Source organism: Rhinolophus hipposideros, assembly GCF_964194185.1.
Source record: "Rhinolophus hipposideros genome assembly, chromosome: 20".
NCBI lineage: Eukaryota > Metazoa > Chordata > Mammalia > Chiroptera > Rhinolophidae > Rhinolophus > Rhinolophus hipposideros.
In genome coordinates, this window is record NC_138066.1 from 50,690,065 (window position 1) to 50,714,055 (window position 23,991).

A 23,991-nucleotide genomic window follows, 5' to 3' on the forward strand; every position below is an offset into this window, starting at 1 on the left:
ACCTGCCTTGTTGGGGTGGCTGGGAAGGTTAACCCAGCTCGTCTGCACGTGCCCAGGGGGTGGGAATAAAAATAGATGAATAGATGGGTGCTCTTGTTGGGAGGCCCGTGGCCCCATCCACTGCTTAGGCTGTAGCTCCTAGGAATTGGGACGGGAGCTGGAGGTGGGGGGAGGCAGGTGTGAGGGCCCCACCTGCCTGCAGGGTTTGCATGGGACTACCCCTCCTCCCTCCCATGAACCCAGCTCTGCTGAGGTCACGGGTCACCGCCAGGACCCTGTAGTCTGGGCTTTCTCGGAACACCTCCCAGCCAAGGAGCCAAGCGCCTCTAATAGCTTGGAGCCTCTAAAAGCTTTGACCACAGCTCAGCTTACTCCCTGCAAGCCCTTTGAAGCGCTTCCTTCGAACTTGCTTTGCATATTCTGGTCAGATCTGAATCAGACTAGCAGGAATTACCCTCTCGGTACAGTCTAGGTGGCTGCCGGAGCTTGTAAGTGACGTGAACACGAGTTTGAGGATGCCAGGGCAGCAAGGGGACAGAGCTACCACCCTCTGTGGCTCCCTCCCTCCTCCTCTTGGGTGCAGAGTGTGGGTGAGGGTGAAAGAGAAAGCAAGGCCAGGAAGGGGCAGGGGGGGAAAAAGGCTCAAGTCATGTTTTTCATTAAAAAATAGTGCTCTTTATTATAAATTACTGAAATGTTCCTTTTTTGAATATAAATATAAATATGTGCAAAGTTTGACATGGATTGGTATTTTGAGTTCTTCAAGCATCTCCTAACAGCCTTGAAGGCCTGGGTGGGAGGAGGGGAGAGGACTGGAGGTGGAATCTTTATAAAAGACAGAGTGATTGAGGCAGATTGTAAACATTATTAAAAAACAAAACAGAAAACAAAAATAACAGAAAAAACAACACCCCAACACACAGCTCTCCCATCCAGACCAACACCTGACACAGAAAACTTTGTGTGTCTGCTTAATTTTGCCCCAAAAAGAACAGTTCCAGGTAATTCCATCGCTGCTACATTCCTGTAAGTTTTCACTGATCAGTGCTATTGCAGAGGGGGAGCAGCTGGGGTGGCAGGGGCCCTGGCCTCTGGATGACTCCCTGCCTGTGCCCTCTCCCCCAAGGGAAGAGGGAGGGCTGTGGGACCCCGTGGCTCTGCTCTGGCTAGAGCCCAGGCACCGTGAGGCACCTGTGACAGGCCAATACCAACTGGGCTAGCATTTTTCCAGGGCTCAGCTGGGAAGGCCCCATCGTCCATCTCTGAGCCCCCACCCCCCAAACGGTGAGTGGCCAGCAGCCTGCCCTCTGAGAATCCCTTGGCCTCTGCCTGGATTGGCTGAGTGTGTGGCTTCTTATGTGCCAGTCCCTATCCATGGGACAGGGAGCATTTAAGGCAAATCTCCTAGCCAGACATAGTCAGGAGGCACAAAGTAGAATCTCTCATCTTCTCTGGCAGGGGTCTGGGGTCAAAATGGCTCATCTCCTCCATCCTCCCCCACCCCCAGGTGCTGGAAAGTATAGCGTGGGTGGGGAAAGAAACGACCAGCCCATCCATCCTCCTCCAAATGCCACTTCCCCCTTAAAACGGGGAAAGGGCCCTGGGCTCCAGATGGTCTCTAGGACCTATGTTTCCTATGGCTGTCCCAAGGGGGAGGGGAAGGAGAACGGGTCCCCTTCAGGTCACCCCTTGGCCTTCTCCCCAAAGCCTAGGGAGGAGCACACAGCCACCTTCCTCACCTGGGCTGGGTGGTGGGAGTGGCCATTTCCTTGGCCAACCTGCAGCCCGGGGGCCCCTGAGGCACCACCCCTCTCTCTCCTCCACCTTTTCCCAGGCCTGAGACTTGCTCAGGTTTAAAGCCAGTTAAAGCCACGTTTAAAACCAAATCAAAGAGCAAACAAGTTCCGTTGGAAAGTTAGCGGATTCCCAGCAGTTTTCACTAGTTCAGCACTCCCACAGTGTCCCCTGCCTGGACGTGCAGGGCGAGTGGAGGAAGTGGAGAGGAGAACCAACTGCGGTGGCTGCAGTTGTCCCACGGGGTCATCAGGCGCCTCTGGAGAAGCTGGAGTGGGGGAGGAGCACTCCGGTGGCACTCCCCTTGCCCTCAGACACATTCCAGGTCTGGCCTGCCCCATTCTACAGAGGGGAGGGTCAGAGGGAGGGGCTGTCCACCCCCTCCCTCGCTCACCCAGAGCGGCAGGACTCAAGGCTGGATTCTTGTGCTTGTGTCATGTGCCACGGAGGGGAGGGTACCCAGGCCCCTCGCCCCCACCCCTGCCCTTTGCTCCTTAAAGCGGGGCGTCGTACTGGTCCAGGAACTCCCGAATGGGCCCAGGCAGCTGGGTAACTTTCTCGTAGGAGTCCAGGTGGCCGTTTACCGTCTTTCGACAGAGATGTTGAAGAGTGGCCACGTTGGAGGACAGGGGCCTGCTCAACACCAGAGGGATCTTCTCGCCCCCGGAGTAGATGTAATAGGCTCTCCTGGGGGGGTTCCCCGGAAGCGGCTGGGCTGGCGGCTGTTCTGACACCTCGGAGGTGGGTGAGGAGGCAGGTTCAGTGGGTGGCGAGGGGAAAGAGGGGGCGCCGGAGGGTGGCATGTAGTGATGCACCAGCTTGAGCACGCAGTCGAAGCGGGGCACCGGCTGCGTGCTCCGGGGGTCGCTCTGCAGCGAGAAGCTGCCCCCCTCACATTGGATTCGCAGGTTCTTGGTCCCCGACTGGGTCTTGACGCTGAGCGTGAAGAAGTGGCGCTGGTCCGAGCTGTCGCGGATCAGGAAGGTGCCGGCGGGCTCCGCGCTGAGCAGCAGGTTCGCCTCGCCGCCCGTCACGGCGCTCCAGTAGAAGCCGCTCTCCTGCAGCTTGCGCACCGCATTCACCACCAGCTGGTACTCGCTCTTGGAGCTGAAGGTCTTGAGGCGCAGGCTGGTGTCCAGGGGGCGGCTCATCCCGGCGGCGGGAAACTTGCTGTGGGTGACCATGGCGCACGGAGCCAGCGTGGATCTGCGCGGCGGCGGCTGCAGCTGCTCGGCGGCCTCCGCACAGCGGCCGCTACCGCATCCCGGGGGGCTGCAGGGAGGCAAGCGCGCGCCGCGTGAGTGCCCGGAACCCTCCAGCGCGCCGGACCCGCCCCGGCTGCCCTGCTCCGCCGAGGGCCACGGCACCCACTGCCCCGGAGGTCCTAGCCTGGGCTCTCGTTCCTACCCAGGCGCCCCGCGGAGCCCGCTCAGCCCTCGTCCCCGCCGGCGAGGTCGCCCCAGACAGCCCCTTCCCCAGAGCGCACTGGCAGGGCGCCGAGTGGGAAACTCGGGCGCGGAAGTTGGGTCTCCAGGAGCGTGGCCGGGGTGGGGAGCAAAGAAGGGCCCCCGGGACGCTCTGGGCGCCGCTCAGGCCAGTGGCCCCAGGCGGCGGGGGCAGAGAAAGAAATCTGAGGCATGAGGGTAGGGAGGGGATAAGAGAAGCCCGAGGGCCCCAGCCTGGGTATTCCGGGAACCTGGGATCTCCGGCTTCCATCCGCTCCGTCTCCTACCTCGTCCCCTCCCTGCCGGGAATGACCCGGGAAGGGGAGGGGAAACCGGGAAAAGCTCCCGGGACCTGCGAGGGCCACCCCCCGCCACGCCGAGCCCCTCCTTCTTACCTGGTCCCAAAGCGAAGACTCCGGCCCCGGGGCTGTGCCTCCTACGGTCCCCAAGGCGAGGCGGTGGCTGGGCGGCCAGCGGTGGCCCGCGCTGCGCCCAGATGTTGGCGATCGTGCAGTCCACAAAGGGGTTCGCGCGCGCGTCCCTCGGGCTTCGCCGGGGCGCCCGCCCTGCCCCCTGCGCGCCCCCGGGTCGACCGGCCGGGGGCGAAGCGAAGGGCCGCCGCGCGAGCTGGGTCGGCGGGCGGCGTGCAGGCCGGAGTCGCGGCGGTGGCGGCACCGGGAGTTAGAGTCCGAGACGCCGCGGAGGCCGCGCTCACGGGTATATACGCGGCCGCGGGGCCCCGCCCCCCGATTCCTGGAACTGCGCGGCCGGCCTTCTTGTAATGTTTAGTCACTACTCGCAGCAATGAAAGGCCGCGCGCGGAGGGCGAGGGAGGGGCCACGCCGGGGACCGGCACAGACGCGCGCACAGACAAAGCGCAGCCACGCAGGGCAGCCGGCGGGCGCGGCGCCAGCCCCGGCGGCGCGTTCCTGGCAGCGGCCCCTCCCCCGCGCGCGCTCCGCCCCCAACTTCTCATTCACACTTTCCCCCCCTCCTTCTAAGAAGGCCGGTTTCTGGCAGAGGCGGGGGCGCCGCTCCGGGAGCGCGGGCAGTTCCTGGAGGCCGAGCAGCAGAGGCTCCCGGCTCCCCTTCGCTTCTTCTCGGACCTCGCGGGGACACCCCCTCGCCCCCACCCGGGCCCGCCCGAGGTCCGGGTCACAGTCCCAGGAGGCCCCGGCCTGCCGCGAGGGAACTGGGGACAGCCCAAAGCCGGGCCGTGACACTGGGGCTGGAACTAGTAGGAGCTGGAAGGGGTGTGGGCACGTCCCCCGGGCGAAGCCCGAGCCCCGGGGTGGAGGGGTCGCAGCGTGCGTGGCGGCGGTCCGGCCTCAGCCCATCGGCCCACTGCCAGCTTCTTTGCCGACGCTCACAGAGGTCCCGCCTCCCACAACCAAAAAACCAAAATAAAACGACAACCGCCTTCACACCTCTGGGTCTCCAAACCTGTGTGGTGCGGCGTGGCTCGGGCCAGGTGCTCCGTCGCGGCCGGACTGACCGAAGGACAAGCTACGGCCGCACCCCGCGCGCCGCGTCCGCTAGAGGGCGCCCTGGGTTCTCGTAGGCGGAGTGGAGTCGGGTGCTGCTCCCATCCGAGCCCTGGAAACTGGAGGGGGCGGCAGGGATGCAGGCTCAGGAGCCGGGGCAGGGGACCTCATGGGGGACACAGGAGAATTCACATCACAGTCTGGAATTGGACCTGGGAATAAAAATCTAGCCGGGGAGAATCTCCAGAAAAGTTTTCAGGAGTTAGGTCCACTTCGATGGCCCAGCATAGCCTAAGATGTGCCCCCTCCCCCAAGTGTGGGGCTCTGATCTCTCTCCCCAGGGGTAAGGAGAGGAGGTGATTGAGGTGAACTATGTTGTTGGCATGGGTGTGGGTGGTTTGGCCTGACCAGGGCTACCTTTATGAAGGATGGAAGGTTTTGCAATCGAACCCCAAACAAGCAGTGGGGTGCTGAAGACATCTGAGAACCAGCTTAAGTGGCACTTAGATTGTCACCTCTCAGGGCTCAGGGGCAGTGTGCTTTGGTCCCTGCCCTCACAACTGAACATAATGAGTCGGAAAGGAAGGAGAGAGATGGTGACAACACCAGGCAGCTTGGGAGTCTAGGACAGAGACGTGGCCCCTTTGTTTCTCTGGAAGCTGATAGGCACTTCACTGCCTTTGCCACTGTGTCTTCAATCTGTGCCACCACCTCTCTCCCCCACAGACGTCGGGGGACTAAGTGAGATTTAGGTAGGACACCCAGCCTCCCTGGGATTCAGTTTTGCTATCTGAAAAATAGGAATAATAGCCTTTTCCCACGAGAGATCTGAGATTTGAAAAACAAGTAAAGATTCTGAATGTCAAAGTGTGCTAGAAATGGAAGCAATTCAGTTCAACCATCCCTTTGGATTCTATTATGGCAGTAGTGAGGAGGAAGTCTTCTTTTCACTTCTGCAAAGGGGGAAATTGATTTAGTCAACACATTTCACGGCAATTGGGCTCTCGTAGCAGGCGTTGTGCTGGGCATTGAACTATAATGCTGAAGAAGACAGTCTGTGCCGTCAAGGTGCTTGTGGGCTAATGGAATGGATTCTCCTTCCTCTGTAATCAGGAGTCCATTCTCTTCCTCACCCATTGATCATATACTTCTATGCTGAGCCCTGTGGAAGACAAGGAGGGTTCACAAGGAATAGCCCTGGAGTCAATGGAGGAGAAAGTGCTTTGTAAATTATGAAGGTCTGACACAGTCAGGTTCATTCATCCATCCCACAAACCCTCAATGAGCGCCTGCTTTTGCCAGGGGCGGAGTCCTGGGAAGACAGACGTGCTGGGTGAATCCTGCAGGGAGACAGGCGAGGCAAGAGACGTGGGACACCCCCCACCACCATCACCACTACAAGGGATGGGTACCATAAGGAAGAGGTGGGTGTGATGGTGATCCTATGAGGCGTGGTAGTTCATTTTGAAGGGGAGGAGGTAGTTTGAAGTGGAGAGAGATAAGGAGGAAGAAACAGCCCTGGAGCTCTGGGAATACCAGTCTGATTAGAGAGACTCATACCTCTGAAACAGGTAAATCCCGCCATCAACAGGAAGTGAGCTTGGGTTCTGCAGGGGGGCCAGCAACAAAGCCTGCATGGTTGGCAGGGAGCTTAGGGTGAGCCCAAGAGTATAGGGATGATTTGAAGAGCAGAGAGAAGGGGCAAGTCAGCAGGTATGCCCGGGGCCCTGAAAGTGAATGCCCCAGGTGGGGAAGGGCGGGGCATGTAATGCCGGGTGGGATGGGCTCCCTGCATACTGACTCAGGAGATTCCACCGCCTGGTAACTGGAGTGACTTTGGACAACTCACTTCCCCAGCTGCGCCTCCGTTTCCTTACTTGTAAAACGGGCTGATCATAGTACTACCTGTCTTATCCAGTAGTTGTGAGGACTAAATGAGCTAATGCGTGCAAGATGCTCACAATAGTGCCTTGTACTATTAAGGGCTCAGTGTGGGTCAGCTAGAATTATTCTGAGAGTGCTAGGGAGTCTGGGGAGGGACAGGAGGGCAGAGCTGAGCTGCTGCGGCTTGGCTGCTGGGGGATGGATGTGGCCTTGAATGGCTTTACGTTTTGGAGCGCTCTGTACCTCCTGTGCAAAATACATTCCAAACACCTGTCTGTTTTCAGACAGTTCATCCAGCCACCACGTTTCCCTTTGGCTTTCTTCCTCTCCAGGAGTTTCCCATTGCCTCTGGGATGACCTAAACCTCTCAGTGAATGTGTTTCTTATGCTCTCTGCTCCATCTCAGTTTCCTCAACTGTCACTGCCCCACTGACACCTCAGGCTGCAGCCACGTGGAAGTCCAGAATGTTCTCCAAAATGTTCCCCAGGCCGGGGTCTTTGCTCCAAAATGTTCCCCAGGCCGGGGTCTTTGCTTCCTTCTGAGCGGAACTGTCTTCTACAGTTTGGCTGATTCCTCCTTTTCCCTTAAGGTTTGGCAGAGACTGAGTCTGAGCTTCCAGGTTGGCCCTTTCCACATCGAACAACATGCTTTGACTGCTTGAACCGTGAGAACCTTGGGGAAACAGATTATATTTGGTGGTTTCTTTGTAAGCCTAGAACTTGGTACATAGAAAGTGCTCAATGAATCTTTAAATAAGGGTTGTGTTGACTTCTGTTTTCCATCACCGTTAGATCCCACCAACTGCTTTCTTCTAAGAGTAGCTTTTGGTTCCTTCCTGCAGAGCGCAGAAGTGGCTGTATAGATGGGATAGAGAGGGTGGGTATGTGGTTTGGTGGAGATTAGTAGGCCTGCTAATCTGAAGACTAAAGGAATGAGGACTCAAACTTTGCTGGAAAAGTGGGGGAGGAGACACTGGGCCAACACCGGGCACAGTCCCCAAGGGACCCACATCCTGGCAAGAGAGATGCCCAAACCGGGGCAGACCTAACGTGCTGCCATCTTGCCTCTCACCATCCCTGTGTGCTGGGCTCAAAGGGAGAGACATTCTCCAGGTCTGGCCCCTTGCCCGACCCTGTTGTTTTCCTGGCAAAGGGATTTAGGAGGCTCCCGCCTTTTCCTAAGCGCTCCCTTTGCAGGATTTCTGTGAAGTCAGAATCCCATTTCCAGGCAAAGGTCCTTGGTCATAAAGATAATAAAGATTCATTCATGATGGAGGGGAAGTACACAGTGGTTTCAGCTGCCTGTGAACCACTTACTCATGGTGTGTGACAAATGATGCGCTCTTCCCCAAATCTCACAGATGAAAACCCTGGTGCCCAGGGGGTGGTCGCGGGAAGCTATCGCATAGCTCGGTGAACACAAAATCCCAAAGTTGCAGAGCTTATCTTGTCCTTGGCCAGCCTGGGGGCAGGCACCATTGTTCGGTGGCTGTGTTTGCAGCCAGATGGGTTGGGAGACTGGCCTCAGACCACAGAGCTGGTCGATGCCAAGCCCAAGGCTTCCCTCTGTCTTTAAGACTGGTGGGCTTTCTTTGGCACAGGAGGCGGCCAGGTTTTGACTGCCCAGTGGCCTAATGTTACTTATTTCATGTTGATTGTGCTTCTACCATGAGCCAGTTGGTTGTCTAGGCCTGGAGACACAGTGGTGGGGAAAGGAATGTGGGTCCTTCCCTCTGGATCTTCTAGTTTAGCGCTGGTGGTTACAGGAGCAGCAGGGGAGGCAGTGCAGCCTGCCCTCCTGCCCCCTGTCTCTAAGCCGATGTGGAGAAGATGTTGGGGCTTGCACGGCACCTGACCTCTTGGAAGCCCTGCTCCCTGTGGCCCCAGTGTGGCTTCCTTGGGCAGCCCAGCCCTGACACGGCTCAGGCCCTGTCAGCTGAAGCCCCTGCCCACTGGGCCTGATGGTGGAGACCAGCCTTGCTGGCACCAGGACAATAGCAGAGATGACCTTCTCAGTGCAGGGGGAAGGTTCCTGTGTAGGGGTTGCATACCAGGTTGACCCTAATTTCTCTTTTTCCTGCTTGAGACAATCCCAGCGGGCAGGCAGGCCATGAGGCAGGAACAATGGCTTGCTACCTGGAAGTGGGGAACAGCATTCCAGTTTGCAGGCCTTTGTTCCTGCCGGGAGGGGCCACGGAGCTAAAGAAAAGGTCTGTGGCTGTACGTCTGTGTGCAGTGGAGGAGTTCTTTCAAGACTGACATTCCAGGCCCAGCCAGCCTCTGGCATTTCCCAGAAAAAGTGAGGGGAGAGAAAACACTTTACCAACCCACCCAGCCACCCACCCACTCTGTCTTTTCAGATTCCTGTTTCCTCTGGGGCTTGAGCTGGGCCCCAGCTCCTGACCCCTGCCCTAGGGGGCCCATTCTTCCACCCACAGAGGAGGTCTGGGGGGTGGGTGAGTGGGGGGGTGACTCTAGGAGGTTCAGAGTCTGAAGTGTGTGGGGTGCACAGGGGAGGGGAGGGGAGTCTCTTCCCGCCAGTTCTATGTGGAATCCACATCTGTTCCAAGTTTTGAGTTGGAGGGCAGAAAAGGAGGGGACTTAACTTGCAGCCAATCATCTCCCCTGACCCCAAGCCCACAGACCCTGCTGAGCCGGGGCTGGAGTGGGAATAGTCTTTATGTGCCCTATAGTGGCGCTGTGCCTGTGCCCGGGAACAGACACAAGGGTAGCTGGCAGTTCTGGGAAGCCAGGCTGTGGTAAACCATCTGGGCTGCGATGCAAATGAAGCCTGGCCTGGTGCCTGGAGCTAAAGTGGCAGTGCCCAGGAGGAGAGCCCGCGCGGGGGTGAGGGGTAAGGCTGGTTCCTGGGAGACTGCCCTAGGCCCCAGACGCACTGGGAGAGCTCAGGGCTGCTGGGGGACCCGGTGGATGCCATTGTCCAGCTCCCCCAATAAGCCGGACATGCTGGCGGCTGGAGCGAGGCAGCCAGGAGCCCATGGGGCTCTTGGGCCAGGTGGGGCTCCCCACTTCCCCTGGGTGTGCATGTAGCATCTGAACGAACCATCCCCAGCCTGCACTCAAGCTTCCCGCAGCAGTGGCAAGTGGCATCTCCACAAGGACCTCCTGAGTCCCCATCCAGGAGTGTGACACCACTAGGAAGCTCCCGGGCTCCCCTGCATTGCGAAGCACACAGTGGCACGCACTTTGTCACAAACTGATTTCGGCAAGTTCAAATGGAAAAGATATACCGTCTTTGGAGTTCCCAAAGTCCCAAACCAGCCACAACGGCAGAAAAGTGGGGCATAGAGAGACTGTTCCCACCTCAGCCCCCGGCACAGCAGGGTCTGAGGGTTTGGAGTCAGGAACGATAATTGACTGCAAGAAGAAGGAGTGGGAGGGGGGAATCTGTCAGGGACAGAGGTGAGAGTATACGGTGTGGCACTGGGGTGGCTCTCCTGTGCCATCTCTTCCACTTGTCCCCATGCTCATTTTGCAGTCACCTGGCCTCATACTGATGCAGTTCAGTTTCTAAACCCAGGATATGTGAACGGCCCCTATAATTGTAAACAAAATGCTGGTGGCAGTCCAGATTTCTGGTGTAGGTGGATCTACCTGGAGTTACTTCTTACTCCTGCAAGACTTATTTTACTCATTCATTCATTCATTCATTCATTCATTCATTCATTCATTCATTCCTTTAAGAAATAATTATTGAGCACCTACTAGGTGTCAGAGATTGAGCTGGCTGTCTAGAGTTTATCAGTCTGGGCCTTCTTGCAGCTTAGATTCTTTCCAGAAGGACAAGGTTCTCCCACAATTAATGTCATGATTAGTTAGTTTCAACAACTAAGTACTATGAAGGAGAAGTCTTGGGGGCTGTTTGAGAATATCACGGGGAGACCTAATCTTTTGGGGAGGGGGACATCCGAGGGGATTCCCAGAGGAAGTGACACACGCAGGCTGATGGGCAACTGTGATTTGGAGAGGTCACCTGACCTCCCTAGGTCTCCCAACTTGTAGGTGCCAGGAACAAGCAGAGCCTGTTACCTGCACGCCACTTGCGTCTTTTCTGGGGGTCACTTCTGCCTCCCTCTCCCTCCCACCCACTGAAGGCTTTAGCCTCCTGCTTCCAAGCTCAAGCTGAGGTGGCTACAAGCTGAGAAGTTGAGAATACTATCCTGCATTCCACCTGAGAGAGGTGGGTCCTGCATATTCTCCGACTTCTAGAACTTTGTAAACTTAAAAATGTGTTTTATGAAAAGGCAAGGCAGCCCCATGGTTCAATATTCAAGAGGTACGAAAAGATGAAGTGGGATCTGCTGTTACCCTGTCCTCCTGTGCACCTGGGACCTTTCTTCTACAGACCAAAGGACATGGGTAAAGTGGAGCCACAGGCTGAGTACAGCTCACAGATCCATTGGTTGGCCTGTGCAGAATTTTTAAAAGTGTTTGAATCAACAGTTAAAAATCAGGATATTTTACATCCACACCTGAATTTGGGACTTTCTTGAGAAAAATCGGATGATCTGGCATCAATGGGCCAGCATTCTGGCAGGGAGGTCTCTGTTGGCCCCCAGATGGCATGTGGGCTCTCGAGCTAAGCACAGGCCCACCCCCAGGACAACTGCCCTTCCCTCCCCTCCCTACCCGCCCCAGGAGCTGTGGGCTTTGACTCAGCGACTCCACCTGGCTTCTGTCTTCCCACCTCCCCTTCTCTTCTGGGGATTTGCTTTATTTCCTAAATTCTAGGAGACTGGAAATAAATCAAGCCTGGGCCCAGGAGTTCAGGGCCTCCCCTGCCACCTGCTTGGGCCTCATCTCAAGCAGGACTTAGCGGCATAGGAGTCAGACCCCAGGAACAGTTAGCCTCTTGCTTCAATTCACTGTGGGGCGCTGGCCAGGGGAAGGTGAGGCAAGGTGGGGTTCGGCCCTCCACCCCTGGCTTTAGCCACCCAGATGAGCCGCAGGGGAGCCCGGGCTTCCCTGGAGCATAACTGGCCACAGGCCGACGTGCTTCCCCAGGATGGGCTGCTGCACCACGGAGGCACACAGCTCCTTGCTGGGGTGGTGCTGGCTGCCTGCCACGCCACAAGAGGCCGAGATTCCCCTGAAACTGAGAGCTGCATTTATCTCTCACCAACAACAGAGAAACAAACCAGTGTACTCTGCCCAGGAGGCATTTCCAGAAATTTGGGCTCTGACTTCTTGTTGATGAAATGCCAGATTATCCTGGGCCTCTCCGTGGTGACGGAGCCATTGTGCAATAGGTGTTTTGTTTTGCAGATGACAAGATTTTCGACATTGAAAAGTTTAAGTGATAAATGCCAGAACCTTGACCGGTTCCCCACCCCTACCGGGGACGTTGCTGATTCGAGCTTCAGTGTTTGACAAATTTGTTCCTTACAACCTTCAGTTCCTCCAGGCCTCCCCACAGCCCCAGCTGACTCAGACCCCTGGTGCCAGAGGACCTCATCTCTCCCAGTTTTAGGGCCATACAGGAAAAAGCTGCTTTCTAAAGCTGACGATGGCAAACTATGGTGCACGGGCTGGTGGACTGGTTTTGTAAATAAAGTTTTATTGGCAACATAGCCACATTCATTTGTATTTCTTGTAGCTGCTTTTGCTCCAGGGTTGAGTAATTGTCATCTGGCCCACAAAGTATAAAATATCCACTATTGGGCCCTGTAAAAAAATGTTTGCCAGGCCCTGCTCTCAGGGAACAGAAGCCTGCCTTATGCCAGGGAGGGTTAAGGTCAGGTTTCAGTTTTGGGAAAAGGGTGTCAAGGACTGGAAAAGGTCAGAGTAACAGCTCAGTGAGGAGGATGTATCCTGGGGAGAATGAAGGCAGGAAAAGGGCACGTGGCCTGAAGGGAGCCGTAGGGTTCAGGTGAGCCAGCCCAAAAAGGTAGGCCTGAACTGCTAGGTTTGCAAACGGACCTGTGGCAGCAGGTCAATAAACTCCCAGGAGGTCAAGTCACTGTTGTCCCCAACCTGGGTGGAAAAGCACAAGTGGGGTGGTTCCCTCCTGCAGTTGGGGGGCTCCAGAGTTGATCCCCTTCACCATGCGTGCAATCGTTAAACCCGCATGCATGGAGCCCACTGCTGGTGTCATGTCCTGTTCTGGGGACTCAGAGCACACAAGGCTCCAAGGGTTCACATGGGGAGAAAGCAGGCAGACAAAACACACAACAAGCAACCAACGAATTAGATTAGATCACAGTATGTAATAGGAAGAAAATAAAATCCTGTTATTTTACAATAGGAAGGCTTGTGTGGAGAGTAGAACGGGTTGAATAAAGGCAGGTTGCTGAGGCTGGGCAGTGACCAAGTGGAAGAGTGGAGGGAGACGGCCGGTGGCCCCGAGGCTGATTTCATCCCATCTTTAGTACCTGGGCTAGTTTCCCTGTAAAATAAGAGCATGCTCCTCAGAAACAGCTGATCAGCCCACCTGTCAAAGTGAGTTTCTCATTGCTGAGGCAGAAGATGGGCTGGCCAGCCATTCCTCCCTCTTGAATTTGCTGAGGGTCTTGTGTTTGGGAGAGACCCCTCCCCCCTCCCCCCATACACACAAAGCAAGCTGGGGGAGGAGGGGCCTTCCTCTTGCAGTGGCAGGATTTTGCGCTTGGGTAGTGAATCACAGACAGTAAGGCACGGGCACTGGGCTCAGGATTTCCTGGTGTTTCCTGCCAGGGAGACCAGCCTAGCTCTCAGGGGCAGCAGCCCACCACTCCCTGACGTCAACTCTCCCTCCAGTGAATGGGTTTCCTCTTCCGTTTGGGAAGACACCATCTCTGTCATCAGTCCATTGACCCTGCCATCTCCCATTTGGGAAGGAGGGAGTAGACTAACGAGAAGGCAGTGGGTGAGGGGCACTCAGCGGATGGGCTTCTGAGCCACGAAGGGGGTCCTCAGAGGACAGAAGGACAGATGTCTTCTGTCCAGGGTCATCAAGGTGTGAAAAGAGAACCCCAGCAGCACTAGTAGTGTCTGTCCAGACTGCCTGCCCTCCAAGCAGCTCGGATGCTCCCAGGAAGACTCTCTGGGGCACCTGAATGACCTGAGCAGGTCTTATCTCTTCTACTCACTCAGCAACAAGCTCAACTGATACCTCCTGGAGGAAAGACTGTTTGTGCTGTCATCATATAAATATAACCACTTAAAAATTGCTCAATCTCTGAAAACCATTATTTAAAATTTTTGCAATCTCTAAATGTGTGTGTTCTGGGGCAAAGTTGTGGTTGCTTCACTCTAGTTGTAACCCGACTGTTTTGAACCAGCCATGAAGGCCAGAGGCTCTCCGTGTGTGGCTTCAAAAGGCACTGGGTCATTGCCTGATGTTTATACTTAATGTAAATACTGCAGTTAATGTAAATCTCCCAAACCCAGTGCTATCAATCTCTGGGTGTGTTGCTACAATTTACCGGTTGGAAATTCCCTGTGGGACAGTACCACGGTTGTTTGTCTCTCTGAATACCTCACCCAGCAAAGCACCTCATGCAAAGAGAAGCGGCCAGCTCTTTTCAGAATGGTTAGGATCTCCCGTGGTCCGGGAGGTGCTAGCCACTGAGCTTCATGGTGCAGCTGTCCAGCAAGTTGCCTCTGCAAACACCCTGTGCCAGGCACGGTGCAAAAGTGGAATCGTGCAATGGATGGTCTCATTCTAGTTACTGGAAGTTAGGAAATTTGATGATTCACTACTTCTACTTGGAAGAGTTGAATTAAATTCCACCTTGTATTTTGTAAAACTATCTAAACTTAAAGGAAAAATTAAAATGAATATGAAATACTTGTTGATTGTAAGCAATTTGGAAATTCGTGAACAGCACCAAGTGACCAGTTTTCACATTTTGGTGTATTTACTTTCAGTCTGTACACTCATTCCAATTTTTCACAAAACGAGATAAACTCTGTACTGCTCTTTGGTAATTTGGTTTTTCCACTTAATGTCCTTAAACATTCTTCTAGGACAAACATTCTTCTGGAACATAATTTTTTATGGGAGGCATGGTTTTCCAACATAGTGACACACCATTGTTTATTTAACTAACTCCCCCACCGCCGATTACGTCCACGTTTTTTTTTTGCGTCCACATTTTTCGATATGAACAATGCTGAGATGAACATTCCTGTAGGGACCGTGTAATTGATTTGCTTCGGATAATTTGGTGGAAGTGGATTTCGGAATGTTTTGTGTCCAGTGTGTTCATATCCTTTTAACCTCCCCTTCCCCCCGCCCCTACCCGGACCGACTAGGAAATGAGGGTCTCCCACAGCTTTCCCAGTTTCCAAGTCCCAGCCCACGTGGGTCCCCCAAGGAGCCGCACGTTGCAGAGCAGCGAGCTACCTCGGCCGCCCGTCCGCAGACTGCCACGTTTTCCGTTGTGAAATCAGCTGCAGAAAGTGCTCGGCCCTGTGGATGAGCTCCGTGGGCTTCCTTGGCCGTAGGGCCGCACATTGCGGGGCCGGGGCCGGCCCGCGTGTCCGCGCGCACCAATCACAAGGGTGCGGGGGGCTCGGTCGGTCCCCGCACACACACCGCAGGCGCTGCAGGGAACACGGCGTCGCCCCCTGGACGCGCGTTTTCCGCGCGCGACAGTCCGCCGCCACCCAGTCTTGCGCGAATGTAACGCACACGTCGCGGGCGGCGCCTCGGCCCAGCGGGTGCGGCCCGAACCGGACCCGGGGGGCGCGCGGATCCTCGCCCCCCGCCCACGCCGCCCGGCGTCCCGCGCGCCGCCCCCCTGCACCTCCCGCCCCGCCCCCTGCACCTCCCGCCCCGCCCCCTGCACCTCCCGCCCCGCCCCCTGCACCTCCCGCCCCGCCCCCTGCACCTCCCGCCCCGCCCCCTGCACCTCCCGCCCCGCCCCCCGCGGGGAGCCGACGCGCGCGCGCCGCCCCGTGTCCGCGCCCGTGTCCCCGCGCGCCGCTGTCGATAAAGTTGTTTGGCGCCGGAAGCGGAAGCGGGGTCTCCATGGCGGCGGCGGCGGCGGGGCCGGTGTTCTGGAGGCGGCTGCTGGGCCTGCTGCCGGGCCGGCCCGGGCTGGCCGCGCTGCTGGGGCGCCTGTCCGACCGCCTCGGCAGGAGCCGGGACCGCGGGCGCCGGAGGTGAGCGGGGCGGCGGGCGCGACCCCACGCAGCCGCGCGCCCCGTGTGCGCGCCCCGGGCTCCCCGCCTCCCCGCCGGCCTTCCCCGGGCTGGGGCGGCCGCCCCCCGGCCTGCTTGCCCGGCCCCCGCCGCCGGCGCTGCAGCCGAGGGCCTGTGCGTGCACCGCGCGGGGGCCGCTGCAGGGGCCGCGTGGGCCGCGCCGGGAGTGTCCGGGCTCGGGGGGCTGCCCCTGGACGCCTGGCTGGGGGGCACCTGGCGGGCGCCAACCCGCCCCCTGGGATTCCGTGCACGCGCGTGTGCCACGTCCTGCGGGGGAGGGCTGGGAAGCGATCCTGGGCCTCGGGACACGCGCGCCCGGCCAGAGGAGCCACTCGCACCCCCTTGGACGCTTTTCCAGGCGCCCGTGTTCTGGAACAGTCCTGAAGTGAGTTATGTAAAGGGTGAAGTGGGCTTTGAAGCGCCTGTGGTCGCTAAGGTAAACATTGGCCAAGAACGCGCTGACCTAAGAGGCCCGCTGCTGCTGCTGCTGCTGCTGCTGCTGAGATTGAGAAAAGTGCTCTCGTGTGCAAACAGTTTCATTATGAGATTGGAGCCTTCCACTTGATCCTTTAAAAAAAAAAAGAAAGGAAGGAAGAAGGTCTTCATTGCATCCTTTAGTGCAGTTTGCGTTGTCTTAGATTTTGATGTGTGCCACCTGGGTGACCTCTGACCTCCTGGCCTTTGGGACTGAGATCCGTGGTCTAGTCCCGCGTGCGGATTCCAAGTAAGGAAAGGAACTTGCTTCATATTGGGTGACGGGGGAAGAGTTTCAGCAACAGAGTTTGCTTTCGGGGAACTTTTAGGTGGTAGAATCAGGATGGAGCTCTTGGAAGCCTGCTGATCAGAAAGGCTTCTAAGATTCACATCGGGGAACCCAGTAGGAGTAGGGGTGGAGAAGAAGTGGCCTCTCCATTTTCTGTAATTGGTTCTTAGCGAAGACCTGTCCATTCCAGTGGGTAGTGCAATCAGATGACTTCTACGTCCTGGCATCAAACTACCGAGAAATTTAGTTTAAAGTTTCGAGAAATGTTCTCTCCTCGAAGATGAGATGTTTAGGCGATTTTGTCATTTCCCTGTATGTCTATAACCCATACGAAAAACACTTCATTATTCATCGTTGTTTAACGTTGGAATTGATTGCTAACGGATGTTGGGCAATCTCTACGAATTCTTTTTAAAAAAAAGGCATTAATCTTGAGTGGGTCTTTTTGGGGGGGAGGGGCTGGGGCGGGCGTAGTGTTGTTGGGAATAGTCTAAATTGACTTTTTCCAATGTCCTTTTTGTAAATAGTATCAAGGGACGCAGCTTGTGTGGCTCCATATGTCTTTTTGTTTAAGCAGAGAGAGAGAATTGTTTTTCTAGGTCAACACTTAAACCAGAAACTCAGTTAAATCAGAAACACAGAAGCACACGTTAGAAGTTGGAAATAATGCCTGTACTTTGACCAGTATTGTCGTAGTACTGTAGGTTTCTGACTTTCAGTTTGCAGATTTTTTTTTCGATTCTCCGTGGCCTTGGTGTTTGGGGTTACTCATGTCTCTGGCCACTCACCCAGGGTTGCCGGCTTTCGTTTCTCCTCTCTTGTTCAGTTGCAACCCCCAATTCCTCATTCCCAGAATGATGTAGTTTCTTGTAACTCTGATCATTGATTCATTGATAGTTCTGTGTAGTCATGGACTTAAATCGTTTTAGATCTTAGGTTGCCAGTCTGACTCAACTGTTGGAGTGCCTGGTGAATCCTCGTGGCTAGTAAGAGTAGTGGTGAGAGGGGAACGGTTCTTTTACTGCAGTGGTTTCCTTTTAGTAATAGAGACAGCCATAGCGACAGAGAACTCGAGTTAAAATTACTTCTAATTAGTGATCCAGAAATACTGTTGTTTTCTCTTACTGTGTTTCCCTGCAAATAAGACCTAGCCGGACAATCAGCTCTAATGTATCTTTTGGAGCAAAAATTAACATAAGATCCAGTCTTCTATTATAAGACCGGGTCTTAAACTATAGTAAAATAAGACCAGGTCTTCTATTATAGTAAAATAAGACCCGGTCTTATTTTTGCTCCCAAAGACACATTTTTGCTCCCAAAGACACATTAGAGCTGATGGTCTGACGAGGTCTGATTTTGGGGGAAGCACCGTAGCAGGCATCTGACTCATCATTATGGACTGTCGGACCATTTATTCAGCTTAGATAGAGCGCTGTGATGCTGTGCTAGGAACCTAGGAAACAAAGATAAGCCATCCAGTACCCAGATCCTGAATAACAATAATAGTGAAGTCAGGGAGAAAAAGCCATGGCAGGACCTGAGAGGCACACTGGGAAGTCACAGAAGGCTTCCTGGTGGTGGTGGTCTCAGCGTTATGCTTTGGAGTAGGCTGGGTGAAGAAGGGGGGAGTGGGTGTCCGAGGAAGATAGTGAGTGATGTGGGCTAGTGACTGCAGCAGCAGAATGGAAGGAGTACCTTCCACAGGTACTCAAACCGTTTCCAGGACCTGATGAGGATACTGAGTAGGGAAGGGAGGGAGAGAAGGGAGCTGGAAGTCAGCCAGTCCCCTGGGCCAAGACCTGGGGAGGCAAGCTCTGAGATTCTGTGTGGTTTCTTGTGATAATGGTCTAGGCCTGAGATGGTGGGGCTTATATGAGGTCAGGGACAGTGGGAAAAGAAGACAGGGTGGCCTTCGAATCAGCTCTGATGGGGGCTTGTGTAGGGCGAGTGCTGAGAAGGTAGGTGAGGTTTCTGACTCAGGTGGCCCCATGGATGGTGGCGTGCTTCACTAAGACAGGGAGTAAGAAAGGACCAGGTGTGTGGGGTTTTGATGAGTTTGGTGCCTGGTAATCAACTAGTTTCCAGGTGTGTCCGGCTGGAGGTGTTCAGTGTTCAGTTGACTGGCAGAGCTGGAGCTCAGGAGAGGGAGACAAAAACTTCAGATTGTTTTTCGCCGTCATCAGACTACACAGAACTGACTTGTTTTTTGGAGTAGATGAGACCTAGTGGGAAATGTGTCAAAAGGGCGTTAGTTCATAATCTTGAACTTGCCTGCCATACAAGGAAATATTTTCTCTGTGGCCTCCTTTAAAAAACACACATTATTTTCAATTTGAGCTATATGTGCAGTAGTCTTTGTTTTTGAAACTGAAATCCTATTCTAGGGGAGGTGTGTGTGTGTTGGGGGGGCCTTAACTTCCCTGAGTTATAAGAGGGAAAGAACTAGCAGACTGTTCTTTTTTTTTTTTTTAATTTATTGGGGTGCCAATTGTTAGTAAACTTACACAGATTTCAGGTGTACAATTCTGTATTACATCGTCTATAAATCCCATTGTGTGTTCACCACCCAGAGTCAGTTCTTCCATCACCATATATTTGAGACTGTTCTTTCAATTAGATTTTCTTATGTTATGATGGCAGGTCAACTTACGCTTGTTCAACTCGGTAGCGGTTCTGCTCAGAGGGACCACCAGACTGCCAGGAATTACTTTTTCTTTGAACTTGATGCGGGGACCCATCAAGTCCCCCTACTCTGAGCTCTGAGTCCTCCCTACTCAGAGCTCAGTAGACCCGTCTCTTGGTTTATTAGAGCAGCAGTAGAATGGGTGGGAGGGGGATATTTCGAATCAAAGCATGATTTCCCCAAATAATTCAAATGTGATCTTGCTGGGAGTTAAAATAAGATTTGCAACTGCCTGACGTTTCCGTTGTAGCTTCGTTAAGTTAATATGAATGTGTGTGCCCCCTGAGCACATTGCAGCTGGGGGGGCATTAGGCTGGGCCAGTCAGCTGTGTGCTGGTACATAGAGAGAACCTAGCCTGGGATTAAAGTGTTCTGATAGATGACCCCTGGTAAGCATGTGATCTGATTGATGTAAGCGAGTCATTTCCAAGGCTGCTGGGAAGTCAGGCTGGTGGAAGCCAGTTGGATTAGTAGAACATGTGACTGCTTGTCATCAGGCGCTGGCCGCCCGAGGTGTGGTTGTAAGTACATTTCAGATTCCAGGCCCCTCAATGTGGTCGACTTCCTTTTGGACAAGTTGAGAGGAGAGTCCTCTGGTCAGCATGAAGCCAGATGCTGGCAGCCCGGTCTCTCAGGTCGGACTTCTTGTGGGGGTTCAGCGGGCCATGTTCTGTTGTGACCTACGGGAATCCACACTCATTTCCCTGACGGGGGGGGGGGGGGGGGGGGAAGGGGGGTAGGTCTTGCATTAGTCAGGAAGGGGAGCCTGCTGCCAGGCTTGCAGGAAGTATGGTACCTTCATGTAGTTTCTTGAGCCTTTCTCAGGAAGTGTTATGACTGTTGCTCTTTTCTCATTAGTTAACTTTTTTTTTTTAACGTTTAAATGTGTATGACGGAGGGGGGAGGGTAGGTTTTTCTTAAAAAGTAGTTTCTGAAAATATGGCAATCCAGAGAGCTCAGTTTCTTTTAAAAACGTCAGTCTTTTTATGTCATTGTGTGTGGATTTGGATGGGACCCAAGCCACAGCGTTTGTCCCACAAATCTTATCTCATAGTTCCAGAAGTGCTCAGGAAGCTTTAGACGATGTCGCTGAGCCTGCAGTGAGGGACGCTTAATGAATGCCTATGTCCAGGACAGAGACTCCAACCCCTACCCTTTCCGTCGTGGAGGTGTGGCTCGTGTCTGGGGACCAAGCCCCGCATAGCCGAGGGAGAAATCCCTAGGAGGTTGGCCTGCTTCCTTGTGTCCCATCGTGGGTTACACTGCCGTGGCCCCAGGGGAGGCAGTCCTGCGCCCTCGGGCACTGGAGGGGCTGGAGCCCTAGGTTCAGCTCTCCCACGTTGGCCTTTCTTTGTCAGCATCTCTGCATTGACCACGAAGGTACTAGGTGGCACCTTGAGGCCCATTGTTGCATATCCAGACAAAGGAGACAAACAAGGTGTGGCCGTTTTTCTCCATGGAGCATGGGCCGCTTCAAAAAGTTTGGCGAAACGGACAACTGCTATGTTCCACGAAAAGGAGAAGTGCCTTCTGTGTCCGCCAGGCTCCCTGTAGGGAGGTGTGCCCCACGCTGCTCTCACTGGCAGTTTGGCTGGTTATTCTGCACTCAAGCCCTGCGCCTCCCCAGGCCTCTCAGGAGGGGACGGGCAGGCCGCAGGCTTCGCTGTGGGGCCTCCAGCCCAGGGCGCAGGGACGAGCGCCAGTACACAGGCCTCAGTCAGGCGGTTCCGATGGGGTTCCTCAGATGGTGGGCAGAACCTGCCCGCCCTGCACGCCCCCAGCCTTCATACTCACTGTGCCCCCACAGGCCCCATACCCACCTTCCATCATCTCCCCCACTCCCCTCTCTGGGTGGAGGAAGGGGCCTCAGTGCTTAGGCCCTGCCCAGCTCAGGGAGCCCTTAACGCCCCCCCCCCACCCCTCACCAGGGCTGAACCTTCACCAGAGTCCCGTGTCCCGCCCTTTCTAGAGGATGCCGGCCCATTTCACTCGGACCTGCAGGCTGAGGATCAGTTTGCCTGGTTGGTTTGGTGGCTCTTGTTGCCTCTGCCACCAGCTGAGGGTGGTTGGGCAGTAGTTGGGTTTGCCTGAGTTTGAATGCTGGGCGTCCCCTGCTCTGGGCGCCCCCCTGCTCTGGGTGAGCCCCCACTCTGGGCACGCCCCTGCTCTGGGTGACCCCCCCACTCTGGGCACCCCCCTGCTCTGGGCGCCCCACTCCTCTGGGCGCCCCACTCCTCTGGGCGCCCCACTCCTCTGGGTGTCCCACTACTCTGGGCGCCTCACTGCACTGGGCACCCCCCTGCTCTGGGTGACCCCCCCACTCTGGGCACGCCCCTGCTCTGGCCACCCCCCTGTTCTGGGTGACCCCCCCCACTCTGGGCACCCCCCTGCTCTGGGCGCCCCACTCCTCTGGGTGTCCCACTACTCTGGGCGCCTCACTGCACTGGGCACCTCCCTGCTCTGGCCACCCCCCTGCTCTGGGTGACCCCCCCACTCTGGGCACCCCCCTGCTCTGGCCACCCCCCTGCTCTGGGTGCCCCACTCCTCTGGGCGCCCCACTCCTCTGGGTGTCCCACTACTCTGGGCGCCTCACTGCACTGGGCACCCCCCTGCTCTGGGCGCCCCCCTGCTCTGGGTGACCCCCCCACTCTGGGCACCCCCCTGCTCTGGCCACCCCCCTGCTCTGGGCGCACCCCCCTCCCTGGCCCTAGCCCTGTTCTCTAGAAGTGCCTGATGTGCCCCCCTGAGGGCCGAGTGGGCTTCAGAGAGGCCGGGCCAGCGCCGCGACCTCCTCCTCCTGTCGTAAGGAGACATGGGCTGGGTGGCATCCAGACCAGGATGAGGCCGGGAGCCCGGGCCAATATGTGGAAATCGTGTGTTTAGTTCTCTGCTGTGGGTGTGATGTGCCTCTGCATTTTTGGCAGAATGAGCCCAGCTCCCTGCCTCCTCAGACCTCGGGGGTGACGCTTCTGACCTGGGACAGGTTTCCTAGGCACCCTTCCTGCAGTGAGGGGCGTCCTGGTGGAGGGGCCCAGGTTCCTGTGCCGGAAGAGCTGCTGCCAGCACGCGGGGAACAATTTCTGAGGGCATACCCAGGGATTACCTGTGGAAAGCAGGAACTGACCCCCGTGGGGTGCCAGCTGAGGCGGAAGGAAGAACGTGGGTCCCAAGCAGGCTCTGGAGAAGCCGCTGTGGGTGCTCAGGGCGCATGAGCTGTGGTGCCCGTGGAGGGCACCACAGGTGTCAGTGTCAGATGTCAGTGTCGCCGTCTAGCTGTGGTACCCACCTGTGCTGTCACTGGGGGGCCTTTGCTCCCTTCCAAAGCACCTTCCTCTTTGGGACATGAAGTTGCCATGGAGGGTTGGGTCTCCTCACGGTGAGTCCCTGAAATCGAATTGGCTTTCAGCCCCTGCCCCTCTATCAGAAATGAACGCGTCAGCTCGCAGATTACACAGGAAGCCTGTGTGGAAAAGCCCTCAGCAGAGGCCCTGGTGGAGCTTCCTGGGGGGGCTGTCTGCCTGGTGGGGGTGAGCCCTGCCCACCTGCCCACGGAGGCCCGGGACACCTGAGCCCATCCCGCCTACGCCTGCCAGAGCACCCCTCTCCCCGGCGGGACAGAGGTGGCCGTGGACCTGACACCTTTGTCCACTCCTCAGCTGCCTGTTGAGGCCCTCTTGGGCCCTCCTGGTGATGGTGGCCTTGGCCACTTCCTGCCCACACCTCTGCTTGTCTGCGGTGCCCCCTTCCCTGTCTGGAGCTTACCAGGTTTTCAAAGCCCGTTTGAAGGCAGGGTGTCACCAAGCCTCCCCAGTAGCTCAGGTGTCACCAGCTCCCCTTTTTGATCACTCGAAGCACACGTACTGTGTATTTTGACCTTTATCTAATTAATTTGAGCACTTTCATTCTCAGATAATTTCAGGTGTGTAAGCTTGTTTGCCACCAGGTTTGTGGGAGGCGGGGGCTGTGCCCGGTTCTTCATTCGCGCCCTCCATGGCGCGTCATAGGTGCTCACGTGGTGACTTGGCTGGAGGCCCAGGTTGGCACTCGCCCTCTCTCAGGGTGTGTGTGCCAGGGAGGTGTTTGCTCATCCTCTTTTTTGGGGACTGAGTCTCTTGGCCCGTATGAGGAGTGAGTGGGGACTGGCTGCGTGGCCTGGGGTGGCAGGTGACGCCCCGGTTCTTCGTTATGGTCTGAGAGGTGGTACTGTAAGTGTGAGGCCGGGAGGTAAGTTGCTCTGACACTGCTGTGGGGTTTCCACCTGGACGGGCCGTGTTTCGTTCGTGACTGTTAGACGTGAGGCCCCCTGTGGGGCTTCGAATGGATGGGTCAGTGTGCAGCCTCCCCACTGCCTCGTGGTTTTCCGTTGGACTGAGGGTCTCCCCTCTCCCCTGGAAGTTAGTCTCGAGCACAGCAGGTTTGGGAAACCGAGGCAGCCATCCCTTGTGCAGTGTCTAGGCCTTTCATTTGAAGCTGCCTTTCAGTGTCTGGGAGCCAGAGAAACTGAGCAAGGTGTGGTCACCCCCCCTTTAGACAGCCGCTCTGCCCTCTGAGGCGCACAGCAAGGCTCGAGTCCCCGGGGCCCGGGGAGCGGTACCTTCCACCGCTGACTAACGTTTTCTTGGCGATGAATCGGCCATGACAGACCAGTGGGCTTTCTGGGAAGCACAGCTGTGGACCATCTGGCAGCTGTGGAGGCCCATCCAAAGCCTGGGAAGATTCAGGGCTTTATCATGAGGCAAGTCAATGACATCACCTTCCTGCAATATTGTGGCCCTGCAGGCCTTGGGGTGT

The 23,991-nt window shown here is 56.0% G+C and overlaps 2 protein-coding genes across 4 annotated transcripts in view; one reads left to right on the forward strand and one right to left on the reverse strand.

The window, feature by feature from the left end:
- Positions 1–657: 657 nt before the first annotated feature.
- On the reverse strand, positions 658–3,936 carry SOCS3 (suppressor of cytokine signaling 3). Its single transcript, XM_081027785.1, has 2 exons — positions 3,635–3,936; positions 658–3,066 (listed from the first exon to the last, which is right to left on the reverse strand). The coding sequence occupies exon 2, from the start codon at positions 2,976–2,978 to the stop codon at positions 2,289–2,291; it is 690 nt and encodes a 229-aa protein (XP_080883911.1). The 5' UTR covers positions 2,979–3,066; positions 3,635–3,936; the 3' UTR covers positions 658–2,288.
- An 11,545-nt stretch (positions 3,937–15,481) lies between these two features.
- The window catches only part of PGS1 (phosphatidylglycerophosphate synthase 1), a 33,918-nt gene continuing 25,408 nt past the window's right edge, over positions 15,482–23,991 (forward strand). The window contains exon 1 of one of the 3 annotated variants that reach the window (XM_081027369.1): positions 15,482–15,715. In XM_081027369.1, coding sequence (XP_080883495.1) covers positions 15,582–15,715 — 134 coding nt within the window. In that variant the 5' untranslated portion in view covers positions 15,482–15,581. Of the gene's footprint in view, positions 15,716–19,653; positions 19,836–23,991 lie in introns of those variants that run through there. The other 2 variants (XM_081027371.1, XM_081027370.1) reach the window with 2 other exon arrangements.